This window comes from Zonotrichia leucophrys, chromosome 5 (genome assembly GCF_028769735.1).
Source record: "Zonotrichia leucophrys gambelii isolate GWCS_2022_RI chromosome 5, RI_Zleu_2.0, whole genome shotgun sequence".
NCBI classification, from domain to species: Eukaryota; Metazoa; Chordata; class Aves; order Passeriformes; family Passerellidae; genus Zonotrichia; species Zonotrichia leucophrys.
Window position 1 is genome coordinate 59444837 of NC_088175.1, and position 27561 is coordinate 59472397.

At 38.4% G+C, this 27561-nt stretch overlaps 1 protein-coding gene across 1 annotated transcript; it reads right to left on the bottom strand.

Moving 5' to 3' along the window:
• Positions 1–69: 69 nt before the first annotated feature.
• Positions 70–26814, bottom strand: SAV1 (salvador family WW domain containing protein 1). Its single transcript, XM_064715944.1, has 5 exons — positions 26516–26814; positions 23585–24046; positions 12473–12743; positions 4292–4435; positions 70–1163 (listed from the first exon to the last, which is right to left on the bottom strand). Exons 1-5 carry the CDS (start codon positions 26607–26609, stop codon positions 944–946), a joined length of 1191 nt encoding a protein of 396 aa, XP_064572014.1. The 5' UTR covers positions 26610–26814; the 3' UTR covers positions 70–943.
• Positions 26815–27561: the final 747 nt, after the last annotated feature.

The following is a 27561-nucleotide window of genomic DNA, read 5'->3' on the forward strand; positions in this document are numbered from 1 at the left end:
TTTTCCTGCTGCCAAGGATGGTTTATCTGGAGTTGTGAAAGGCCACAAATCAGTCACACAAAGCCTTCGTTCATCGAACAAAATGATTTTTATTGAATTCGTAGGATTTACAAGAAATGTACTTTTTTTGTCTGCAGTGTTTATTGCACTGAAAAGAACCCATAAATAACATATCAGGACAATTAATGAACCAAATGAAATTCCTGGAGAGGGTAACTGGACAATTAAAGATTTTCCCCAAGTGAGGAGCTTTAGGACAAAAGCTCATTAAAAAAAACCCAGAAATTGCTGTTCCATCCCTGATTTTCCCCCTGGGGTGGCACAGTGGGGCAGCCGGTGCTGCTGCCTTTCCACTGGAGCGGGTCAGGTTTTGGGAAATGCAGGATCAAAACCACTCTGCTTCGAGATCCTGGTCTTTGGGAAGGTACAGGTGTCCCCCTCTGAGTGAGCTGTGTGGAAATGAGGAGTGGGGCTGGAGTAGTAACGAGCTAAAGTACAAAATAAGGCAACTGAGCTTCACCGGGGCAGGGTGGGCAGGGCCCGGGGCCGGGCTGGGTCTGTACATTAAAGCTGTAAACAAGGGCAGAGCTCTCAGGAGAGGATCCCTGAACGAGGCATCTGCGCTGGGACAACGTGTGGGAGCCAGGATGTGACCATTGCCCTTCAGAAATACCCAGCCAGCTCTAACACTGCAGCTGGCTCGGCACAGGGCACCACAGACCTTGCTGCTGCTTTCTCACGATATAACAAACCACTCCCGGCGGCACGGCCAAAAAAGATTAACAAACAATTCCCACTTTTTTTTTTTTTTGTTTTTTTTTTTTTATAAACAACACATCATACATGTAGAAAAAATATTCAAGAGGATAATAATAACAAAGGTGCAACGTCAACAAAAAAGAAGCTGCCTTTTGAACCAGAAGCGTTTTTTCCTGTGGGGAGCTCAGTAGTGGGCGCTGTGCTGCTGCTGTTGTTGTTGTTGTTGTTGGTACCACTGCTGCCGCTGCTGCCGCTGCTCCAGCTCGCCCAGCAGCGCCTGCCGGAACGCCTCGTACAACTTCACGATGCGCTCCAGCTCCTTCATGAACAGCAGCTTCAGCATCCCCTGGTACGTGTCCAGGTCAGCCAGCTGGAACAGCTCCCACTTCAGGATGTGGTCGTACCTGCGGGAGATACGAGGGTGGGTGAGAAATAGGGATGGTGGTTGGAATTTTCAAAGTTTAGTGGTGATAAAAGGGGTTACAGTAATAATAATTTGGACAATTAGGGTTTAGGACAATACGAGACAATAAAAACAAAGAGTTATGGATGTCTGAGTGTCCTTTTCTGGGCAAAATAAGCCTGAAAAGGCCCCACGTTAACAGAGGATTAACCCTTAAAAGCAACAGCCTGTTGCATATTCATACAGCTCATCCATGGTGCATAAATTCCATTCACACACAGGATTCTGGCTGGGCAGTGTCAGCTTCTTCCCCATAATCCTAAATGGCATCATCCTGCCCGAGTGAGGCAGGAAGAAGTTCATTTCTCCTGATAATGGAGCAATAAATTCTCTTTCTCTGAGAGATTCAGGTGTCCTGTGGCTGCTGTCTCACTGCGAGTCCTTTCTTTAGAAAAATATCCTACATAGCACAGTTTCTATTTTAACATTTTTATAACCTAAAACTCTATTTAACACATTACTTAAGAGAATTAACACAGCATCACTTTCTAACACAACACATACAACATTCACTTGAATATTTGCCAAAAGCCAATCATAAAACACACATTTTTTACATTGTGCTGGTGTTCACAGGGGTCCCAGGGCGAGGGGAGAGATGAGAATCTTGATTCCATGTTTTGTTTCATTTTATGGTATATATTATATGAAAAGGGAATGATATATTAAAACTATACTAAAAGAATAGAAGGAAGGATTTCAAATGGAGATATTTGGAATAATGGAGATATTTGGAATAATGGAGTTGTTTGGAATAATGGAGATATTTGGAATAATGGAGATATTTGGAACAATGGAGATATCTGGAATAATGGAGATATTTGGAATAATGGAGATATCTGGAATAATGGAGTTGTTTGGAATAATGGAGATATTTGGAATAATGGAGATATTTGGAATAATGGAGATATTTGGAATAATGGAGATATTTGGAACAATGGAGATATTTGGAATAATGGAGTTGTTTGGAATAATGGAGATATTTGGAATAATGGAGATATTTGGAATAATGGAGTTGTTTGGAATAATGGAGATATCTGGAATAATGGAGATATTTGGAATAATGGAGATATTTGGAAAAATGGAGTTGTTTGGAATAATGGAGATATCTGGAATAATGGAGATATTTGGAATAATGGAGATATTTGGAATAATGGAGTTGTTTGGAATAATGGAGATATTTGGAATAATGGAGATATCTGGAATAATGGAGATATTTGGAATAATGTTGTTGTTTGATGCAGCTGAGGCACAGGAGCATGGATTCACCTGGCTGCAGGCTGGAATATCAGTGGATTTCTGGAAATAAACTGCATTCCCCACTGAAATTCCCATTCCAGAGGCATCACAGGAATTTGATGAGGAATTTGATGAGGAATTTTATCAATTTCACTAAAACTCACCACAGCCTCTGTATTACGTTATCCCTGATTCTGACAGGGCTGCACTGCTAAAATCTATTTTTTTTTCCCAAAAAAACCCCCAAAATAACCAATTGCAGCAGTTTGGAGTTGGAGCTCTGTGGTTGAGTTTTCAGTGAAAAATTCACAAGGGAAGAATTTTCAGCAGCAATGCCCAGTGTGGATGAGCAGTGAGCCCTGGGTTTGTGGGGATCAGCAATGAACTGTTAAATCTCAATTTCCCTCCTCTCCCCTCCCACCCTCACAGGAAGGAATTTGTTCCCATAAACAAAGATTATTTTGCTTAACACCTACTGAACTCTCTGTCAGGCTTTTTCTAACCCTAATTCTTATGCTTTAGAGGAATTTGTTAAAACAAAATCTAATATTCTTATTTTTTTCCATAATTATTTACTCCTCTCAACAAAAACAAGCTAAATCAATTTGCAGAGCCAGGTGTAAGTAACAAATCATGACAAAATAAAACCAATTATTTCAGTGCAAAACTGTGCTGATAATTAAAAATTTAAAACTTTGTCTCAGCCTACTTGGCTATAAAGAAATCCCTGATGAATTGTTGAATTTCTCTCATGTTTGTTTCTCAAGTTTCAAGAAAATATCCAAAATAATCCACACAACACAGGCTGAGCTATTTAAATTTACACTGGATGTGCCAAAAACTTCAATAAATGAATGGATCTGCAGCCAAAACCTGGAAGGATTTCTGGGATACAAATCCTACAGGAATTTGTGTGGAGCCCCAGTGTTCTGGGGGGTTTTAGGGCAATTTAAATTTTATGGGCTGCTGGCAAACCCAGCAGTAACAAGAAATAATAAAACTCATTCAAATTGTGTCACTACAAACAGGTAATAAAAAAAGGAATTTTTTTAGTGGAAGTCACTGAACACCACAGCTTGAATTTGCAGTTCCAGGCTGCTGGAAAACTGAATTTCTCCATATTCTCCTTAAGAACAGCACATGATTTAATAATTATTACACCACATTTGGGATTTTATTGCTTTCTATTCAGTGTTACTGCACCCATTAGAAAATCTCATTTCTTGATGCTGACTCAAACCTTTTTTGGGAGGAGACTCCCTGTTCCTGCAGTAGCTTTTTTTTTTGACAAAATGATTTTTTTATTAGCCTTTGGTTTTTTAATTCAATTTCTTGAACAGAAATATAGAAATATAGAAACAGAAATATAGAAACAGAAATACAGAAATAGAACCCTGGATCCCTGGTACCCAAGGCCAGGCTGGACAGGGTTTGGCAAGGGTGGGAGTGAATGATTTTTAAGTTCCTCCCAATCCAAATAATTTCATGATTCTGTGATTAAAACCTCTTAAAGGTGGAGGAAAAGCTGTGTTGTTTAAATAGAACTACAAGAGACATGAGGAAGTTCCACCCTAGAAATGTTTCACATATTTTCTGAGCACGTGGTGCCACTCTGGTAAAGCAAAACACATCCTTCAGCCTGTGACAGCTTTGTGGGAGCTGCACAGTGATCACTCCTGAAAGAAAGCAAATTCATGTGATAAATATCTGGTACAACTCCTTCCCTCAGCCTAAAAACCAAACACAGCCCAAGCTCTGCTGCCAGCCACAGAAATTCAATGTTTTTGCATTTTCAGAGTGCAAAGAAGAGAACAAAAGGCAGATTCTCACTTGACAGGAGCCCTGGCATAGACCTGGAGCCAGTCAGGGATCTCAGCACTGTGGTAGGGGTTGGCAGGGACCAGCAGGGCCTGGCTCCTCTCCGGGGGCTGCGGCTGGTAGGACACGGGGGGCGGCTGGTCATAGCGGGGCACGCTGCGGACACACGGACACGGGACAGGGGGACAGGGGACAGGGGACAGGGTCAGCACTGGGCACACAATGCACCCTGCAGGCACCCAGTCCTCAGCATTGCACACACACTCACCAGTCCTGAGCACTATACAGAGACTCACTCACTCCTGAACATTCTATATACACAAACTCACCATTTCTCAACATTACACACACTCACCATTTCTGAACATTATACACAGACTCACCATTTCTGAATATTATACACACTCACCATTTCTGAACTATATACACAAATTCACCCTTCCTGAGCATTATACAGAGACTCACTCATTTCTGAACATTATATACACACAGATTCACCATTTCTGAACTTTATACAGACTCACACTGAGCATTGCACACAGACTCACTCATTTCTGAACTTTATACACAGATTCACTCATTTTTGTGCATTCTACACACACTCACTCATTTCTGAACATTATACACAGATTCATAATTTCTGAGCATTATAACAGATTCACCATTCCTGAATATTATACACACTCACCATTCCTGAGCATTATACACACACTCACTCATTTCTGAACATTATATATACAGATTCACCATTTCTGAACTTTATACACAGACTCACACTGAGCATTATACACACACTCACATTTCTGAGCATTATACACAGATTCACCACTCCTGAACATTTTACAGACTCACCCTTCATTTCTGAGCATTATTCACACACTCACATTTCTGAGCATTATACACAGATTCACTCATTTTTGTGCATTCTACACACACTCACCATTTCTGAACTTTATACACATACTCACCATTCCTGAGCATTGCACACACACTCACCAGTCCTGAGCACTATACAGAGACTCACTCACTCCTGAACATTATTATACACAAACTCACCATTTCTCAACATTACACACACTCACCATATCTGAACATTATACACAGATTCACAATTTCCAAACATTATATACACAGACTCACTCATTTCTGAACATTATACAGATTCACCATTCCTGAACATTATACACAGATTCACCATTTCTCAACATTATGTATACAGAAATTCACTCATTTCTGAGCATTATACACAGACTCACCATCTCTGAGCATTATGCACACACTCACTCATTTCTGAACATTATATATACAGATTCACCATTCCTGAACTTTATACACAGACTCACACTGAGCATTATACACAAACTCACTCATTTTTGAGCATTATACACAGATTCACCCTTCATTTCTGAGCGTTATTCACACACTCACATTTCTGAGCATTATACACAGATTCACTCATTTTTGTGCATTCTACACAGACTCACCATTTCTGAATATAATACACATTCACCATTTCTGAACTTTATACACAGATTCACCATTCCTGAGCATTATGCACACACTCACCATCTCTGAGCATTATACACAGATTCCCAATTACCAAACATTATACACAAACTCATCATTTCTGAGCACTGTCACAGACTCACCATTCCTGAGCATTACACACAAATTCACCATTCCTGAACATTTTACAGACTCACCATTTCTGAGCATTATACACACACACACATTTCTGAGCATTATACACAGACTCACTCATTTTTGAGCATTATATACAGATTTACCATTTCTCAACATTATACACACAGATTCACCATTCCTGAACATTATATACAAACTCACCATCCCTGAGCATTATACACACATTCAACCTTTCTGAGCATTATACACAAACTCACATTTCTGAGCATTATACACAGATTCACCATTCCTTAACATTATACACAAACTCACCCTTTCCAGCATAATACAGATTCATAATTTCTGAGCATTATAACAGATTCACCATTCCTGAGCATTATGCACACACTCACTCATTTCTGAACATTATATATACACAAATTCACTCATTTCTGAGCATTGTACACACACTCACCATTTCTGAGCATTATACACAGATTCACAATTTCCAAACATTACATACAAACTCACCATTCCTGAGCATTACACACAGACTCACTATTTCTGAATATTACACACACCCACCATTTCTGAGCATTATACACACACTCACTCACTCCTGAACATTATATATACACAGATTCACCATTTCTGAACATTATACACAAATTCACCATTTCTGAACATTATATACACAGACTCACTCATTCCTGAGCATTATACACACACTCACCATTTCTGAATATTATACACAGACTCACCATTCCTGAGCATTATACACACACTCACCATTTCTGAACATTATACACAGATTCCCGATTACCAAACATTATATACAAACTCATCATTTCTGAGCACTATACACACATTCAACCTTTCTGAGCATTATACACAAACTCACATTTCTGAGCATTATACACAGATTCACCATTCCTGAATATTATACACACTCACCATTCCTGAACATAACACACAAACTCACCATTCCTGAGCATTATACACACACTCACCATCTCTGAGCATTATGCAGAGACTCACTCATTTCTGAATATTATATATACACAAATTCACCCTTTCTGAACATTATACACACACTCACCATCCCTGAGCATTATACACAGATTCACAATTTCCAAACATTATATACAAACTCACCATTCCTGAGCATTACACACAAACTCATCATTTCTGAACATTATACACAGATTCACCATTTCTGAACATTATTCACACACTCACCATCTCTGAGCATTATATCCAGATTCACTCATTCCTGAGCATTATACACAGATTCACCATTTCTGAGCAGTTTATATATACACAAACTCACAATTTCCAAACATTATATACAAACTCACCATTCCTGAGCATAACACACAGACTCACTATTTCTGAATATTACACACACCCACCATTTCTGAGCATTACACACAGACTCACTCACTCCTGAACATTATATATACACAAATTCACCATTTCTGAACATTATACACAGATTCACCATTTCCAAACATTATATACACACACTCACCATTCTGAGCATTATACACACACTCACCATTTCTGAACATTATACACAGACTCACCATTTCTGAACTTTATACACAGACTCACACTGAGCATTATACACAAACTCACCATTTCTGAACATTACACACACTCACCATTCCTGAACATTATACAGATTCACAATTTCCAAACATTATATACAAACTCACCATTCCTGAGCATTATACACACACTCACTCATTTCTGAACATTATACAGATTCACCATTCCTGAACATTATACACACACTCACCATTCCTGAACATTATACACAAACTCATAATTTGTGAACTTTATACACAGATTCACTCATTTCTGAACATTATACACAGATTCACCATTTCTGAGCAGTATATATATACACAAACTCACAATTTCCAAACATTATATACAAACTCACCATTCCTGAGCACAACACACAGACTCACTATTTCTGAATATTACACACACCCACCATTCCTGAGCATAACACACAGACTCACTCACTCCTGAACATTATATATACACAAATTCACCATTTCTGAACATTATACACAGATTCACAATTTCCAAACATTATATACACAGACTCACCATTCCTGAACATTATACACACACTCACCATATCTGAACATTATATATACACAAATTCACCCTTCCTGAGCATTATACACACACTCACCATCTCTGAGCATTATACACAGATTCACAATTTCCAAACATTATATACAAACTCACCATTCCTGAGCATTATACACAAACTCACCATTCCTGAGCATTATACAGAGATTCACAATTTTTGAGCATTATATATACACAAATTCACAATTTCCAAACATTATATACAAACTCACCATTCCTGAACATAACACACAAACTCACCATTCCTGAGCATTATACAAACTCACCATTCCTGAGCATTACACACAGACTCACTCACTCCTGAACATTATATATACACAAATTCACCATTTCTGAACATTATACAGATTCACAATTTCCAAACATTATATACACAGACTCACTCATTTCTGAGCATTATACACAGACTCACCATTTCTGAATATTATACACACACACACTCATTTCTGAATATTATATATACATAAACTCACCCTTTCTGAAGATTATACACACACTCACCACCCCTGAGCATTATACACAGATTCACAATTTCCAAACATTATATACAAACTCACCATTCCTGAGCATTACACACAGACTCATCATTTGTGAACTTTATACACAGATTCACTCATTTCTGAACATTATACAGATTCACCATTTCTGAGCATTGTACACAGACTCACCATTCCTGAGCATTATATCCAGATTCACTCATTCCTCAGCATTATACACAGATTCACCATTCCTGAACATTATACACACTCACCATTTCTGAGCATTATACACAGATTCACAATTACCAAACATTATATACAAACTCACCATTCCTGAGCATTATACACACTCACTTATTTCTGAGCATTATATACACACAAATTCACCATTTCTGAGCATTCTAACAGACTCACCATTCCTGAATATTACACACACTCACCATTTCTAAGCATTACACACAGACTCACCATTTCTGAACATTATATATACCAAAATTCACCATTCCTGAGCATTATACACACACTCACAATTTCTGATCATTACACACAGATCCATCATTTCTGAACATTACAGACTCACCACTGCCAAAGCTGCTGCTGCTATTTTGGTGAAATTCACCTCAGCCCCACTCAAACACTGGAGCTGTTTTTAAATCATTTTAAAAGTATTGATTTCTATAATCCACAATTGAACAAGTCAGAACTGATGTGGATTCAGGCAGCAGCTGATCAGAGTTACTCCACTGAAGGACATCCCCACATATTTATGTTTTGTGCCACAAGGTGAAGAACTTTCTCTGCCTGGGTATCAGCAGAACAGACTGAGCAGCAGAAATTAATAATTTGGATTAACAATGTAACAATTACCATTGGATTTGGGGCATATTGACAATTAACAGTTGGATTTGGTGTGTATTTACAACTAACTGTTAATCTGGTGTGTATTAACAATTAAGATTAGATTTGGTGCATATGGACAATTAACTGTTAGATTTGGTGTAGATTAACAATTAACATTGGATTTGGTGCATATTGACAATTAACTATTAGATTTGATGTATATTAACAATCAAAATTGGTTTTGGTGTGTATTTACAATTAAATGTTAATTTGGTGTACATTAACAATTAAGATTGGATTTGGTGCATATTGACAATTAACTGTTAGATTTGGTGTAGATTAACAATTAACACTGGATTTGGTGTGTATTTACTGTTAATTTGCTGTACATTAACAATTACCAATTAATACACACCATTAATTTGGTGTGTATTAACAACAGTTGGATTTGGTGTATATTGACAATTAACTGCTAATTTGCTGTATATTAACAATTAAGATTGGTTTTGGTGTGTATTAACAATTAACTGTTAGATTTGGTGTATATTAACAATCAAAATTGGTTTTGGTGTGTATTTGCAATTAAATGTTAATTTGCTGTATATTAACAATTAACATTGGATTTGGTGTGGTATTAACAATTAACTGTTGGATTTGCTGTATAATAACAATTAAGATTGGATTTGGTGTGTATTAACAATTAACTGTTAGATCTGATGTATATTAACAATTACCATTGGATTTGGTGTGTATTTACAATCAACTGTTAGATTTGGTGTATATTAACAATCATAATTGGTTTTGGTGTGTATTTACAATTAAATGTTAATTTGGTGTAGATTAACAATTAACATTGGATTTGGTGTGTATTTACTGTTATTTTGCTGTATATTAGCAATTAACTTAATTTGGTGCATATTAACAATTAACAGTTGGATTTGGTGCATATTCACAATTAACTTAGATTTGATGTATATTAACAATCAAAATTGGATTTGGTGTGTATTAACAATTAACTGTTAGATTTGGTGTAGATTAACAATTAACATTGGATTTGGTGTGTATTAACAATTAACTGTTAGATTTGGTGTATATTAACAATCAAAATTGGTTTTGGTGTGTATTTACAATTAAATGTTAATTTGGTGTACATTAACAATTAACATTGGATTTGGTGCATATTGACAATTAACTGTTAGATTTGGTGTATATTAACAATTAAAATTGGATTTGGTGCATATTGACAATTAACTATTAGATTTGATGTATATTAACAATCAAAATTGGTTTTGGTGTGTATTTACAATTAAATGTTAATTTGGTGTACATTAACAATTAAGATTGGATTTGGTGTGTATTAACAATTAACTGTTAGATTTGGTGTATATTAACAATTAAGATTGGATTTGGTGTGTATTAACAATTAACTGTTAGATTTGATGTATATTAACAATTAACATTGGATTTGGTGTGTATTTACTTTTAATTTGCTGTATATTAACAATTAACAATACACACCATTAATTTGGTGTGTACAACAGTTGGATTTGTTGCATACTGACAATTAACTGCTAATTTGCTGCATATTAACAATTACCATTGGATTTGGTGCATACTGACAATTAACTGTTAGATTTGGTGTAAACAATTAAGATTGGATTTGGTGTGTATTTACAATTAAATGTTAATTTGGTGTACATTAACAATTAAGATTGGATTTGGTGCATATTGACAATTAACTGTTAGATTTGATGTATATTAACAATTACCATTGGATTTGGTGTGTATTAACAATTAACTGTTAGATTTGGTGTATATTAACAATCATAATTGGTTTTGGTGTGTATTTACTGTTAATTTGCTGTATATGAACAATTAGGGTTAATACACACCATTAATTTGGTGTGTATTAACAACAGTTGGATTTGGTGCATATTGACAATTAACTGCTAATTTGCTGTATGTTAACAATTAACATTGGATTTGGTGTGTATTAACAATTAACTGTTAGATTTGGTGTAGATTAACAATTAAGATTGGATTTGGTGCATACTGACAATTAACTATTAGATTTGATGTATATTAACAATCAAAATTGGTTTTGGTGTGTATTTACAATTAAATGTTAATTTGGTGTGTATTAACAATTAACACTGGATTTGGTATGTATTTACTGTTATTTTGCTGTATATTAGCAATTAACTGTTAATTTGGTGCATATTAACAATGAACAGTTGGATTTGGTGCATATTGACAATTAACTGCTTATTTGCTGTATATTAACAATTAAGATTGGTTTTGGTGTGTATTAACAATTAACTGTTAGATTTGGTGTAGATTAACAATCATAATTGGTTTTGGTGTGTATTTACAATTAAATGTTAATTTGGTGTACATTAACAATTAAGATTGGATTTGGTGTGTATTTACTGTTAATTTGCTGTATATTAACAATTAACATTGGATTTGGTGTGTATTAACAATTAATTTAGATTTGGTGCAGATTAACAATTAAGATTGGATTTGGTGTGTATTAACAATTAACTGTTAATTTGGTGTACATTAACAATTAAGATTGTATTTGGTGCATATTGACAATTAACTGCTAATTTGCTGTATATTAACAATTAAGATTGGATTTGGTGTGTATTAACAATTAACTGTTAGATTTGGTGTATATTAACAATTAAGATTGGATTTGGTGTGTATTAACAATTAACTGTTAGATTTGGTGTAAACAATTAAGGCTGGATTTGCTGTGTATTTTTATGTAGTTTTATTTCACGTAGGAATTCTGAGTGGCTGAAATCCCCAATTTCAAGTCTTGGCTGGGATGACAATTGCTATTTCAGCCACTCAGAATGTTCCAGACACCCAGAGCTCCTGCAGGCCCATCAGACTCTGAGTGCACAGCTCCATTCTTTCCTCACCCCCTGTGCTGTTTTCCTGCAGCTGCAGAGCTGCTCTGGTTGCTCCCAACCAGACAAACAGCAAAAAGCAGCAAAGCCAAAAATACCATTTTTTTTTCCTGTTTGATGCTACAAAACCATCTCCTGTGTGGGCAGGGCAGGTGGGAGCTCACCTGGGAGCACAGGGGTGCTTGTACTGAGCCCTTTTGTTGATGTGATCCACGTAATAAACGCCAAACTCCGAGGACTCCACACGCTCCCAGCCCGGGGGCAGCCCCTCACGCTCCAGGGGGTGGCTCCAGTGCGTGGTGTTGGTGTTGTGGTCGATGTAATATTTCCTTCCTCTGATAGTCCAGTCCACTGACCAGCCAGGAGGAAGAGGTAAATCTTCAGAACTATGATTTGTTAAGTTTCCTAAAGATGTAGCAGCAACTCTCCCGATGCCTAAAAAAACGAAGAAGGGAGATCGGGGGTTTAGGGAGAGATTTAGAGATGTTATGATTTTTGTTAATGAGTTATTATGGCTGCTTCATTTATCAACAAAAACAAACAAAGTTAAATTTCATATATCAACCAAAAAAACCCCAAAAGTTCAGAAATTAGAACTCTCCAGACAAATCACTCCCAAAGCTTTTCAGGTGAACCAGAAAAGAGCAGCAACAGGATGGGGTAAACAAGGGACAAGCAGGGTTGGGCTCCAAGAGCTGCCAGGAAGCAGCAGCTGATGAAATTCCCTCTTTTCCCTAGGATTGATCCAGCACTAGGTTTGAGACTGCTCAGCAGCTCTGAAATGTGGGATTTGTTGTAACACTCAGAGTTTTTAGCAGCTGGAGGGTGAGAGATGCCCACAGAGGCAGCTCCTGTCCTATCCCTCCCCAGGGACACTTGGGAAAAAATAAAACTGAGCAAGCACAGAAAACTCAGAAAAAAACATCCCCAAGACACCTCAGTGACAATCAAGAATTTTAATCAAGAATTCTGCAGGTTTCTTCCCATCCCTGGGAATTTGTTACCTCCTGGATGTGCTGGGCTCAATTCAATTCCCTTTAAAAATTCATTTTGAGGAGTTCCCTCCAGTCCCTCACACTGCCTACTTTGAATGAAAATCCCAATTTTCTTTCATCCCACAGCCAAATGCATCCACTCAATCCCATTATCAGCAGTCTGTGTGTTGCTGTTTCCCACAGCAGAAGGGATTTGGGAGATTTTTACACTTTTTTACAAGTCAGAATTCACCCCCACACACATTTACTGACAGGAACACACCCCCTGCTCCTTTTCTTTTCAGGAATAACATTTTGGTGGGGTTATTTTCTGAGAGAAGGGAAAGGCAGAGTCTCTCTCTTCTAAAATCACAGCCTGAAACTGGCTGAGCTATATCCTAACAGAATATTATAATAATCAAACTTACAGGAAGGCTCCAAATCAAGGGGATAAAGAGAAAAACACATTAAAATCCCTCTCACAAACATCCTCCTTTAAAACTTGCTGCTCATCTTTGTCGTGTTCTGAAGTGTTTGGCCTGGAAGGATTTCCTCTGGTGTCAGCACTTACCTGTGTGTCCATCTTTAATTGGGATTGAACAACCCAGAGAATTCTCAATTGCAGAGAAATGAAACATCTGGAACCTTCCTGACCTTTGGGAGGGAAGCTGGTTCAGCTCCACATGCCAGTGACAAAAATAAAAATATTTCAGCTTCTTCAGAGTGCTGTGTTTGGGCCAAACAAACTCAGGATTTTCCCCCATTTTTTGGCTGAAACTCTGGGATGGGATTTCATGGGTGTGGAAATTGTGATTGTTAAATCAGCGCTGCCAGGAGAGCTGAACACACAAATCTGGGGGGAAAAAAATCCTTATTTTTCTGTTTACTGCTAAAACCTGCACATTCCTGTATTTTTCTCACAGTTCCTCCTCCTTAACCACAGCCTTAAATCCATATTTATTTTTACTGAAGGTAAAGGTTAATGATTCCCAACATTGGAAGAGGTGCCACCCTCTGCACTGAAGCTCTCCTGACACATGGATTCTCCCAATGCCATTTATTTTTCATTTCCACCATGCAAAGAACAAAAATAACACCAGATCACAAATATTTTATCCATTCCTTTTGCCATTTTCATTAAAAGAGCCAAACCATTAAAATAAACTTGCACAGCTGCAGAAATGACCAGTTTTGAACAATGTTCCACTGACATGAAATCAAAGGCCAGACTGATAAAATGATGATTGTAATAATAATTTTTTCCCTTCTATCACAGATTATATTGGAATATTCTCTCTGCTGCAAGTTTTAAGATGTTGATATTCACAGGGCCTTAAAGCCATCGACCACTGTGGCATGAAAATCAGCAATTATTAAAATGGAGACATTTTTTTCCTATAAAATTAATTTTTTAGAGAACAAAATTGTCTGTTGGTTTTCCTGCTAAACCTCAGATGTTGGTTTGTGGGAGGATGGATACACACATGAGAGAAAAACTCCTCCTATAGTTTTGAACAGTAAAAAAAGAGGAAAATTCACTTTTATATATATATACACAGACCTGTAATTCCAACTAAAGAAAATTCCAAAGAAGAAAATTCCAAGAGAGCCTCAATCCATGGCAAATTTCCAGGAATGCCATTTTCTGCATTTAAATTCCAGGTCAATTCTGAGCCCCAAAGCTCCACAGAGGATTTTCCCTGGATTGGGGGCTGGCACCAGATTTATGGGTCACAAATAGAAAAGCTGAAGAGTTTTTATACAAATATTTGGTGTAAAACTTGGGATTTTCCTCAGCATGTTCATTGTAACTCTCAGGTTTTTTTGCTCACACACTCTTCTAGCTGTAACAAATAAAAATAATTCTCATTCTTATTGCTTTCCCAAGAAATAAAGATAAATTATCCTCTTTTTCCAAATGTCTCCTTTCCTCTGCTGAGGGATGAGCACTCTCTGGAGTGGCACTGTCAAATCTCAAGGATGGTCAACAATTAATTCAATTTATGCATTTGTAAAACATTGGCAAGCCTCATCTGGTAATTCTGTTTATAATAATATAATCAATATAATACAATAAAGTAATATAATACAATATAATGTAATATAATGTAATGTAATATAATATAATGTAATGTAATATAATGTAATGTAATGTAATATAATATAATGTAATATAATGTAATGTAATATAATATAATATAATGTAATATAATGTAATGTAATATAATATAATATAATGTAATATAATGTAATATAATGTAATGTAATGTAATATAATATAATATAATGTAATGTAATGTAATGTAATATAATATAATGTAATATAATATAATATAATATAATATAATATAATATAATATAATATAATATAATATAATATAATATAATATAATATAATATAATATAATATAATATAATATAATGTAATGTAATGTAATGTAATATAATGTAATGTAATATATAATATAATATAATGTAATATAATATAATGTAATGTAATATAATATAATATAATATAATATAATATAATATAATATAATGTAATGTAATGTAATGTAATGTAATGTAATGTAATATAATGTAATGTAATATAATATAATGTAATATAATGTAATATAATATAATGTAATGTAATATAATATAATATAATATAATATAATATAATGTAATATAATGTAATGTAATGTAATATAATGTAATGTAATGTAATGTAATGCAATGTAATATAATGTAATGTAATGTAATGTAATGTAATATAATGTAATATAATGTAATATAATGTAATATAATGTAATGTAATGTAATGTAATGTAATGCAATGTAATGTAATGTAATATAATGTAATGCAATGTAATGTAATGTAATGTAATGTAATGTAATATAATGTAATGTAATGTAATGTAATGTAATATAATGTAATGTAATATAATGTAATGTAATATAATGTAATGTAATATAATGTAATGTAATATAATGTAATATAATATAATATAATATAATATAATATAATATAATATAATATAATATAATATAATATAATATAATGTAATGTAATGTAATATAATATAATGTAATGTAATATAATGTAATGTAATATAATGTAATGTAATATAATATAATATAATATAATGTAATATAATGTAATGTAATGTAATGTAATATAATGTAATGTAATATAATGTAATGTAATATAATGTAATGTAATATAATATAATATAATATAATATAATATAATATAATATAATGTAATGTAATGTAATGTAATGTAATATAATGTAATGTAATATAATGTAATGTAATATAATATAATATAAAATAATGTAATATAATATAATGTAATGTAATATAATATAATATAATATAATATAATATAATGTAATATAATGCAATGTAATGTAATGTAATGTAATGTAATGCAATGTAATATAATGTAATGTAATGTAATATAATGTAATGTAATGTAATGTAATGTAATGTAATATAATGTAATATAATGTAATATAATGTAATGTAATGTAATGTAATATAATGCAATGTAATGCAATGTAATGTAATATAATGTAATATAATGTAATATAATGTAATGTAATATAATGTAATGTAATATAATGTAATGTAATATAATGTAATGTAATATAATGTAATGTAATATAATATAATATAATGTAATGTAATGTAATATAATGTAATATAATGTAATGTAATATAATGTAATGTAATATAATGTAATGTAATATAATGTAATGTAATATAATGTAATGTAATATAATGTAATGTAATATAATATAATATAATGTAATGTAATGTAATGTAATGTAATATAATATAATGTAATATAATGTAATATAATATAATGTAATGTAATGTAATGTAATATAATATAATATAATATAATATAATGTAATGTAATATAATGTAATGTAATATAATGTAATGTAATATAATGTAATATAATATAATGTAATGTAATATAATATGGGCTGTTTTTTGTTTCAGCTGCTGTTTTTAAGGAATATCAACACTAAACTTGAGGCTTTAATTTTCCTTCCATTTCTAAATCAAATATCTTCAATTTAAGGTTTTGAATTCTCAATTCTGACTTTGAGCAGCACATTCCAGTGCACTTGATCAATGCAAAAATTCCTTCTCTTACAAACCCAAAGAAATCCCAGGTGTGTTCTTCACTCAGGGAAGTTGAGGAAGGAACAAGGAACTGGGAATGGAGTCAGTGCTTTCCCAGTAAAAGGGATTTTTCTGGAAAGAAATCCAAAGCTCTGGAGCAAAGATTCCCAGCAAAGGGCAGCTAAAAAGAGCAGCAGAGAGATCCCATCCCCAGCATAAAAAGGGCAAAGAGCAAATCCAGAGGAGAAAATTCCACTGGGGTAGAAAATGCAGAGAAATTTCAGAACTCCCCAGCAGCGACTTCACCCAAATTTCCAAAGTGTTGCAGAATAAATCTTGCAAAACACTCTTTGTTTTCAATTAGCCCAATTGTCCTCAGAGCCTTTCCAGGATGCCAAAATCCTCTCCCTTCCCCTCATCAGAGCAGGAAGAGAAGATGAACAAAGTGTTTCATTTGAAAAGAATAATTAACAATAAAACACTAAATAATCTCCAATAACTCTCCTGTTCAGCCAGGTCTGCAGTTCCCACCTTTCCTAACCCTCTCCACAGCCTCTGGAGGAACTTCCTGAGCACAAGAACCTTTTGTTGGGGTGTTCCAAGCAAGCACAAACTCACAAATAGGAAATGACAGGAAGAACTCTGACAGCACCAAGAATTATGCTGCAAAATTCCTGCAAAATCAGCACAAAAGAGAAAAAAGGCAGGAACTGCCGTTTGTTTAAAATGAGAGAAGGGTACACACAGAAAAATAAAAATATGGCTGTTTCAGCTCTAAATGGCTCTCATGTCATAATCTGCATTTATTTTGCTCTTACATTAAACAAGTTTGCAATTTTTCATGGGTACAACTGAACAGATGAACCAAAAGCACAGAGGACTCTGTGTTAAATTGCTTTTTCTCCTGTGACATCCCAGTGAACTCATCACAATCCAGCAGCAGCCAAGTGCCTTTACATTGAGAGTGTTGATTTCAAGCTCAGCAATTGTCATAGACACAAAGAATGGTTCAGCTTACCGCTCACACAGGCACAAATAACTCTGAGGTCTTGGTTACAAGTTAGTTCCAATCTACACTGAAGGTATAACTTCAACCACAGACCTCCCCAAAACTTTAACCTAGAAGAGAGGAAAGAGATGGCGAGGAAAGACAGGTAAAAGTCTCTTAGAATTAAAAAGTTTGAAAAGGACACTCATAATAATTAAAGAAAAAAATAAATAAAAAAAGAAATTAAAAATTTAAGAAATGTCACAGAGGTAGCTAAATGTATAAAATTAGGAGGTATCTCAACTGAAAATATTGGTCAGGAAAATCAGCAGCAGGGGTGAATGCGAAACGAAGTGAATGAGAAACGAAGTGAATGAGAAACAAAGTGAATGAGAAACGAAGTGAATGAGAAACAAATTGAATGAAATGTGGGAAGGAGGGAGATGGCAGAAGTGAAGCACAAGGAGGGAGCAATGCCATGGAAGGACAGGGCAGTGCTGAAACAGAAACTGCTGCAAAGCCCAGGGCTGCCTCAGCACTGCCTGGACACTCTGAAGGCTCCAGAAGAACGTGTTGGTAACTCCTCCAATGCCAGAGAGGAGAAGCCCAGCTCAGAGTGAGAGCTGGTGTGGGATCTCAGCAGCTCAGGACTGAGGTGTCACCGAGACACCCTTGGGGAGTCCTGGAATGTTCCAGAAGTGTCTGGTGGCAGGACTTTGATCCTACACAGGAGACGACACCTGTATGAGGACAGGAGGGTTTCACCGGGGTGAATGGTGAAGGGATTGGTTAATTAGAGAGTGAAACACAGGGTTTAGGATTTCTGTACAGGGGGGTTTAGAGAAGTAAGATGGAGGAATTGGGGCGTGTCCTGTCCTTCTTCTTCTTCTTCTTCTCCTCCATCTTCTGTGGTGATGGTGGCACTTTGGGATTGGTCATTACTGAAAGTGCACGGGCAATAAGATAAAAGGTATTGGGGAAAAATGCATAAATATTGTACACGTAACTTTGGGTATAAAGATAGGTGAGTGTGCTCATGGCTGGCTGCTGAGCAGAGCTCTGTCGGGCCGAGAGAAAATCTTTTAGATCATAAACAATATTAATAAACACCGAGACCGAGAAAAGAACTGAAGCCTCTTCTGTTCCTTTGAAACGCGGCTGCCCCAAGGCCACCCCGGGCCTTTCCAGGCCACCCAAACAGCCGAAAATGGGACAAGCTGAAATGCACAGGCACCTCTCCAGCTGCCCAGCTCGGGGTGAGCCCCACGATGGCAGCAGGGCAGGGACACCGGTGCTCAGCAGCGGCCCCTGCTGGGGAACGCACCCACACACACCCGCACTGAGCCGCCACCTCCGGGCAGCGTTTACACATCCAGCTAAAAACCACATTGTCCACTTGGAACCACAGGGAATTCTGGCATCTCCATGAAGAGAAACAACAATGGAGACAAGGAAAGTAATTTAGACAAAGGCAGTGAAAGCAACAGGCTCTGGAAATGCAAGAAGAAGAAACAAGGAATTGCAGAGATATTTGGGGAACTCAAGGAAAACACTGAAGCTGGGAAGGCATGGGATGGTTCAAATCAAAAGAAGCTGAATGGTGAGATGAAGGAAGTAACAAAACCTAAAATTTTCTTATTTTGGGCCACATAATTCTTTAAGAAAAAAGAGAAGAGGATTTTAGGTGTTCAGATGGAGATGGAAAAAAATGGAGGAAAGGGAAACCACTGGCAACTGAAAGGCTCAGCTTTGCCTGTCCCTACCCGTGCATGAGATTCAATACTCACCCAGCACCAGACCTGTGTAAAACTTGTTCAAAATATGAAACGTTAAACTATGAGAGTCAATGCCCAAACCAAGCAAACAGGAGCAGCTCCTCTATGATTTCCAAGGCTAAGGTCAACAAACAGCAGGGAAAAAAATCTATTTAGGAAGAAGATGTTGCTACAATTGAGCAAACTGTGGAGCTCCTTTCACAGATTTGCTCTATGAATGTCCACTCCCAAGCCAGAGCTCCATTTCTGGGAAGCTCCTGAGCAGACCCAGCTGCTGTTTAATTCTGAAGGTTAAACTGAGGGATTGCTTTGGGAAATCCTCCCCTCCTCCCTAAAACACCCCAGCACAATCCCAGTGCTCGTTCCCTGCACAGGTAAATGTTTGATGCCTGCTGGATGAACAACAACTGCAGAGATGCACCCAAAATCCAGCCAGAGCAGAGATATTCACATTTAGAAAAGCAAAGGAGGATTCAATAACAGGCCTTAAACCCCAGCAGTTGAGAATTCCCATTTCCATGGAAGTGTTTGTGTGGTGAAGGAAGCACAGGGCACTGACAGCTTTAATCCCACACATTAAAAGCTGATGTTCCTCCTGGCAGGTTCCTTGTTCTAGACAGGACATTTATTTTATCAGACACTAATCACAATTTTGTTTATAGATTACAGGTAACAATGTATTTCATATTGAAGGTACATTATTTACAGTTTGTTCCCAACTCCTCCTTGGGCCTAATTTTTGTAATATCAGAGTCAAATATTTCAGAAAAGTAATATTTAATGGATTCTTCTTCCTTATGCTGTTTAGTTTTAGGAAACAAAAAAGTTACAGTGAAACAATCATATTTACAAACAAATTTAAAAGCTAAAAGAAAGGAGTCAAGGATTAGGAAGTAAATTTCAACACTAATTAGATGCCAATTTGCTAATTACACAAAGCAGTCATTCCTCCCTATGACTATTTATAAGGAATTATTTTAATTATTGAGGTCAAATTCAAACAATGAAATTAAGTAATAAGATGATACTTAAAATTTAATTATAAAAACAATAATAATAACAATGCTGCAATGTTGTATTTTAGAGCTGTTGGTTATTCCCTACACCATGAAAACAGGAGATGTTCCCCAGTGAATAAAATTCCTTGCTAGCCAGCAACTGAGGTGTAGAGGAGATGCACATTTGCCTGGCATTAAAAACCTCAAAATTTGCTTGGCCTCAGCTCATTTACTTAAGAAAATAATCCTGGTTTAAATCTAGTTTTTCCTTTTTGGGTATGTGTGAACAAACCCTTAATTCCAATTACCCAAAACTGAGGTGTAGACGAGATGTACACAAAACTTGCTTGGCCTTACTCCATTTAATTGTGAAAATAATCCTGGTTTCAGTCTATTTTTCCTTTTACGAATGTGTGAACAAACCCTCAATTCCAAAACTGATTTGTAGAAGAGATGTACAGATGCCTGGCATTAAAAACCTCAAAATTTGCTTGGCCTTACTCCATTTATTTAAGAAAATAATCCTGGTTTAAGTCTAATTTTTCCTTTCTGGATATGTGTGAACCAACCCTCAATTCCAATTACCCAAAACTGATGTGCAGATGAGATGTACACAAAACTTCCTTGGCCATAGCCCATTTATTTAAGAAAATAATCTTGGTTTCAGTCTAGTTTTCCTTTTGCATATGTGTGAACAAACCCTCAATTCCAAAACTGATTTGTAGAAGAGATGTACAGATGCCTGGCATTAATAACCCCCAAAACCTGCTTGGCCTTACTCAATTTATTTAAAAAAATAATCCTGGTTTAAGTCTTATTTTTCCTTTCTGGGTATGTGTGAACCAACCCTCAATTCCAATTACCCAAAACTGACATGTTGCTTGGCCTTACTCCATTTAGTTGTGAAAATAATCCTGGCTTAAATCTATTTTTCCTTTCTGGATATGTGTGAACAAACCCTAATTTCCAATTACCCAAAACTGATGTGTAGAGGAGATGTACAGAAAATCTGCTTGTCCTTACTGCATTTATTTAAGAAAATAATCCTGGTTTAAGTCTTATTTTTCCTTTCTGGATATGTGTGAACCAACCCTCAATTCCAATTACCCAAAACTGATGTGTAGATGAGATGTACACAAAACCTGCTTGGCCTTACTCCATTTAATTGTGAAAATAATCCTGGTTTAAGTCTTATTTTTCCTTTCTGGATATGTGTGAACAAACCCTCAATTCTAAAACTGATGTGTAGAGGAGATGTACAGAAAATTTGCTTGGCCTTATTCTATTTATTTAAGAAAATAATCCTGGTTTCAGTCTAGTTTTCCTTTCTGCATATGTGTGAACCAACCCTTGATTCCAATTACCCAAAACTGATGTGTAGAGGACACATACACAAAACTTGCTTGGCCTTACTCCATTTAATTGTCAAAATAATCCTGGTTTAAATCTATTTTTCCTTTCTGGATATGTGTGAACAAACCCTAATTTCCAATTACCCAAAACTGATGTGTAGAGGAGATGTACAGAAAATCTGCTTGTCCTTACTGCATTTATTTAAGAAAATAATCTTGGTTTCAGTCTAGTTTTCCTTTCTGCATATGTGTGAACAAACCCTCAATTCCAATTACCCAAAACTGATGTGTAGAGGAGATGTACAGAAAATTTGCTTGGCCTTATTCTATTTATTTAAGACAATAATCCTGGCTTAAATCTATTTTTCCTTTTAGGAATGTGTAAACAAACCCTCAATTCCAAAACTGATGTGTAGAGGAGATGTACATATGCCTGGCATTAAAAACCTTAAAACCTGCTTGGCCTTACTTCATTTATTTAAGGAAATAATCCTGGTTTAAATCTAGTTTTCCTTTCTGCATATGTGTGAACAAACCCTCAATTCCAATTACCCAAAACTGATGTGTAGAGGAGATGTACAGAAAATTTGCTTGGCCTTATTCTATTTATTTAAGACAATAATCCTGGCTTAAATCTATTTTTCCTTTCTGGGTATGTGTGAACCAACCCTCAATTCCAATTACCCAAAACTGATGTGCAGAGGACATGTACACAAAACCTGCTTGGCTTTACTCCATTTAATTGTGAAAATAATCCTGGTTTAAATCTATTTTTCCTTTCTGGATATGTGTGAACAAACCCTCAATTCTAAAACTGATGTGTAGAGGAGATGTACAGAAAATTTGCTTGGCCTTATTCTATTTATTTAAGACAATAATCCTGGCTTAAATCTATTTTTCCTTTCTGGATATGTGTGAACAAACCCTCAATTCCAATGACCCAAACCCCAATAATGCCATGACAAAGCAGCTCTGTCCTACACACCTCAAACACAACCCCCATCATCCAGACTCCCCAAAGTGCCACCAAAACTGGATTTTTACCAAAAGCACCAAGGAATCCTTACCTGAAGTGTGCCTGCCATGATTGTGGGACATCCTCTGGAAAAGATCACTGTTGTGTTCATAATACCTGTAGTCCTCGTGCAGGCGCTCGTTCAGCGGACGTCTCCTGTGGCCATCGTAGAAGTGCTCGCAGTAATACCCGCGGGCATCGCCGTTCTCCAGCCCCGCGCCCGCCTCGGCCAGGAAGGGCTGCGAGGAAGAGCAGGAGGAGGAGGAGGAGGAGCCGCCGTACTCCCTGGGCACCTCGGCCAAGCCGCGGGCCAGGTACGATGGCGCCGACAGTCTGTTGCTCTCTCGCCTCAGGATTTCGTGCGGCGGCCGCGGCACCGGGCTCCGCAGGAAGCTCTGGTTGCGGGACACGAGGCCGTCGCCGGGGCCGTAAGCGGAGGCTGCGGGGTCGGGAGGGCAAAGATCCGTGCGCCGGGGAATGGTGGGGCCGTGGCGGATGAACGAAGGCATCAGATCTGCCGGGGAGCACGGGGATAGGTGAGAGCCCTGCCTGTGGGCAGTGATTTACACGGTGAAACCGCGGAGATTCACCTAAGGCACCTCTAATGTGAAAAATGGGTATTTTGTGATTGGCTGTTCGCAAATATTCAAATGAATATTGTATGTGGGGTGTTAGAAAGTTCTGCTGTGTTAATTCTCTTAAGGAGTGTGTTAAATATAGTTTTAGGTTATAACAAAATGATAAAACAGAAATGATGCTATGTAGGATACTTTTTCTAAAGAAAGGACTGGCAATGAGACAGCAGCCACAGGACACCTGAATCTGTCACAGAAAGAGAATTTATTGCTCCATTATCAGGAGAAATGAACTTCTTCCTGTCTCACTCGGGCAGAATGATGCCATTTAGGATTATGAGGAAGAAGTTGACACTGCCCAGACAGAACAGAATTTATGCACCATGGATGAGCTGCGTGAATATGCAACAGGCTGGTGCTTTTAAGGGTTAATCCTCTGTTAACGTGGGGCCTTTTTCAGGCTTCTGTACCCAGACTGTCTGTAACTCTTTGTTTTTATTGTCTCACATTGTCCTAATCCAAATTATTATTACTCTAATTGTATTACTATTTTTATAACCATTCTATTACTATTAAACGTCTAAAATTTTAAAAACAAGTGACTGGCGTTTTTCACATCCAACAACTCCCTGCAGGGAGGTTACAGCCAGGTGGGGTTGGTGTGACAGAACCACAGGACACAGAATTCAGCTATGACAGGGAAGGGATAGGTTGGATATTAGGAAAAAAATTTCACTGAAAGAATAATAAAGTACTGGATGCTCTCCCCAGGGAGGTGGTGGAATCACCATCTCTGGATGTGTTAAAAAAAGATTTGGTGCTGTAGTCTGGGTGAGGTGTCAGGGCATAAACTGGACTCAGTGATCTCAGAGGTCTCTCCCAACCTCACCATTCTGTGATTCTGTGTGACACCTGTGTAAATGTGGTGGTAAAGCTGCAGAATGTCCAGGTGCAGCAGAAACCAGCACAATGCACACCAGGAACCCACTGAGCAAAACTGCAGCTGCAATAAACAAACCAACCCCAAACCCATCAAAAAAAAACCACACAAGAAAAAAAAAACAAACCCAAACCACCCACACTGTGCTGTGGCTAAATCAGTCAGGGTTCGTGCTTCTCTGTGAGAAGGGTCAAGAAAATCCACATATCTTGGCTACTGCTTCTTTGGGAGTGCTGTCCTTACAAACTGGCAATGACAAGATGTTAATGCCCACAGGAATCCAAGACAGAAACTGAATTCACACTGCCCCCACTGATCCCAAAGGCACAAAGTTCAGCCAGAAAAAACGATGTTATTCCATATGCATTAAGTCCTCAAATTATCAGGGAGATATTTCACTTTCTCCTTTAGAATTTCACTGCCTCCCTCCAGTATGTGAAACATTCCTCTTCTCCCAACTTTTACTTCCAACATCATAGAAATAAGTAGTTTCCCTCCAGATAAATCAATACAGATTATAACTTTCGCTTAGAACGAGGTCATTCCTATTATTAATTACCTTTTATTAGTAAACCCTTACAACTTACGGTTAAAATATGGTGCACCCCAGAAAGCGTCAGCAATAAATTCACTTATTTATTTATTGAGCAAACAAACCCATTTCTGTCTCCGGTTGTCTCTGAGACAAACACAACCAAACCCAAGCATACTTTCAGTGTGAGTTTGTGGTGTTGTGGCCAGCCCTAGGAGCACAGGGCCACGGGAAGATCCCTGCAGCCCAGGTGACCTCACCAGGTTGAGTCACGGAGAGGACCTGGAGCATTTTTTAGGCAGGGATTTTATGCAACTGCCTGGCGGGACAGTTATCTCATCCCACAGTGCTCGGATGGGGAAAACAAGCGCGGTTCTGGAAGGAGCGGGCTCGGGGATCCAGGAGCCGCAGCCCCGAAGCTCCCCCGGGCCACAGGGAGCCCTTCCCTCCTTCCCCGTGCCCGGCTGCTCCGAGCCCCGGCCAGCCTCACCCTGGAGCTCTTGGCTTCATTTAAAATCAATGCACACCGCCCGAACCCCGGCCTGCTGAAACTGAGGAACAGGGCACCGAGAAAATCATAAAACCCACAAAAACCACCAAGTTCGGGCACGCTGAGCGCCCGCTGGAACAAGGCGTGCAGGGCTCCCTTTGAAACTCGGCTTTCCTTTCAGTTTTAACTTCCCTCCGTCATCTCCCAGGGCTCATAACAGCATCAAGCACATATTTACAGGGAGAAATAACCCTTACACACATTTACAGGGAGAAATAGCCCTTACACACACCTTTACAGGGAGAAATAGCCCTTACACACACCCACAGGGATACCTCCCCCTCACGCCCCTCACCCCGCCAAGGCCGCGCAGCTCCAGGGCCCGCACACAAAGGCCTCGGGATCGGCCCCCCGAGCCGGCGGCCCCCGCTCCCCCCGACACTCACTCCGCAGCAGCGGGCTCGTCTCCTTCTTCACGTACTTCCCCTGCACCTCGCCCGGCTTGGAGAGCTCCGTCCGCGTCTTCTTCCGCGACAGCATCCCACGTCCCGGCCCGCTGCCACCGCCCGCATGCCCGGCGCCGCTCCCCGCTCCGAAGGGCGGGGAGGGGGGGTCCGGCCGCCGCCGGGGGCCGGGCCGGGACCAGGAGCGGGGTTGGGATCGGGATCGGGATCGGGACCGGGACCGGGCCGGGGGTCGCTGAGGGGACGCGGCGGGCGCGCGGGGCGTTGTGGGAAGGCGGCGGCCGCCGCCCTCCGGGACGGCCGCGGGGCAGCGCAGGGGAGGGGGCGCGGCCACAGCGCCCCCGTGCGGCGGGGAGGGCGCGGCCCCTCACGGAGCGGCGGGAGCCCGCCAGGACAGAAACCCCGGAATAACAGAAAACCAAGAATAACAGTGACAGAACCCCACAGTGACACAATCACTGAATCGTTGAGGTTGGAAAAGAGCTCCGAGATCGGCGTGTCCGAGCTGTGCCCGATGCCCACCTCGTCACCCAGCCCAGAGCACTGAGTGCCACATCCTGGCCTTCCTTGGGCACCTCCAGGGATGGGCACTGTTAACAACGTTTTCCGTGGAGAAATTTTCTCAAATAACCCATTTAAACCTCCACTGAGGCTGTTCCTTCTTATCCTGTTCCTTGGGAGCAGAGCCTGACTCCCCGCCCCAGCTGTCCCCTCCTTGAGCAGAGCCACAAGGGCCCCTGAGCCTCCTTTGCTCCAGGTGAGCCCCTGCCCAGCTCCCTCAGGGATTCTGCAGCCTCCAGCCCTCAGGATTCTGCAGTCCTGCCGGCTCCTCAGGGATTCTGCAGGCCCTGCCCAGCTCCCTCAGGGATTCTGCAGCCCCTGCCCGGCTCCCTCAGGGATTCTGCAGCCCCTTCCAGCTCCTCAGGGATTCTGCAGCCCCTGCCCGGCTCCCTCAGCCTCTCCTGGGGCTCCATTCCCTTCCCCAGCTTCATTCCTTTCCCTGGACATGCTCCAGCCCCTCAGTGTTT

What these genes read in the sequence shown, in the direction of transcription:
- SAV1 (XM_064715944.1), bottom strand. Translation starts at nt 26,609, where the DNA reads ATGCTGTCGCGGAAGAAGACGCGGACGGAGCTCTCCAAGCCGGGCGAG. An exon ending in GACGAGCCCGCTGCTGCGGA is followed by an intron (nt 24,047 to 26,515) that starts GTGAGTGTCGGG and finishes GCTCCCCGGCAG; the next exon opens with ATCTGATGCCTTCGTTCATC. An exon ending in TCATGGCAGGCACACTTCAG is followed by an intron (nt 12,744 to 23,584) that starts GTAAGGATTCCT and finishes TCGTTTTTTTAG; the next exon opens with GCATCGGGAGAGTTGCTGCT.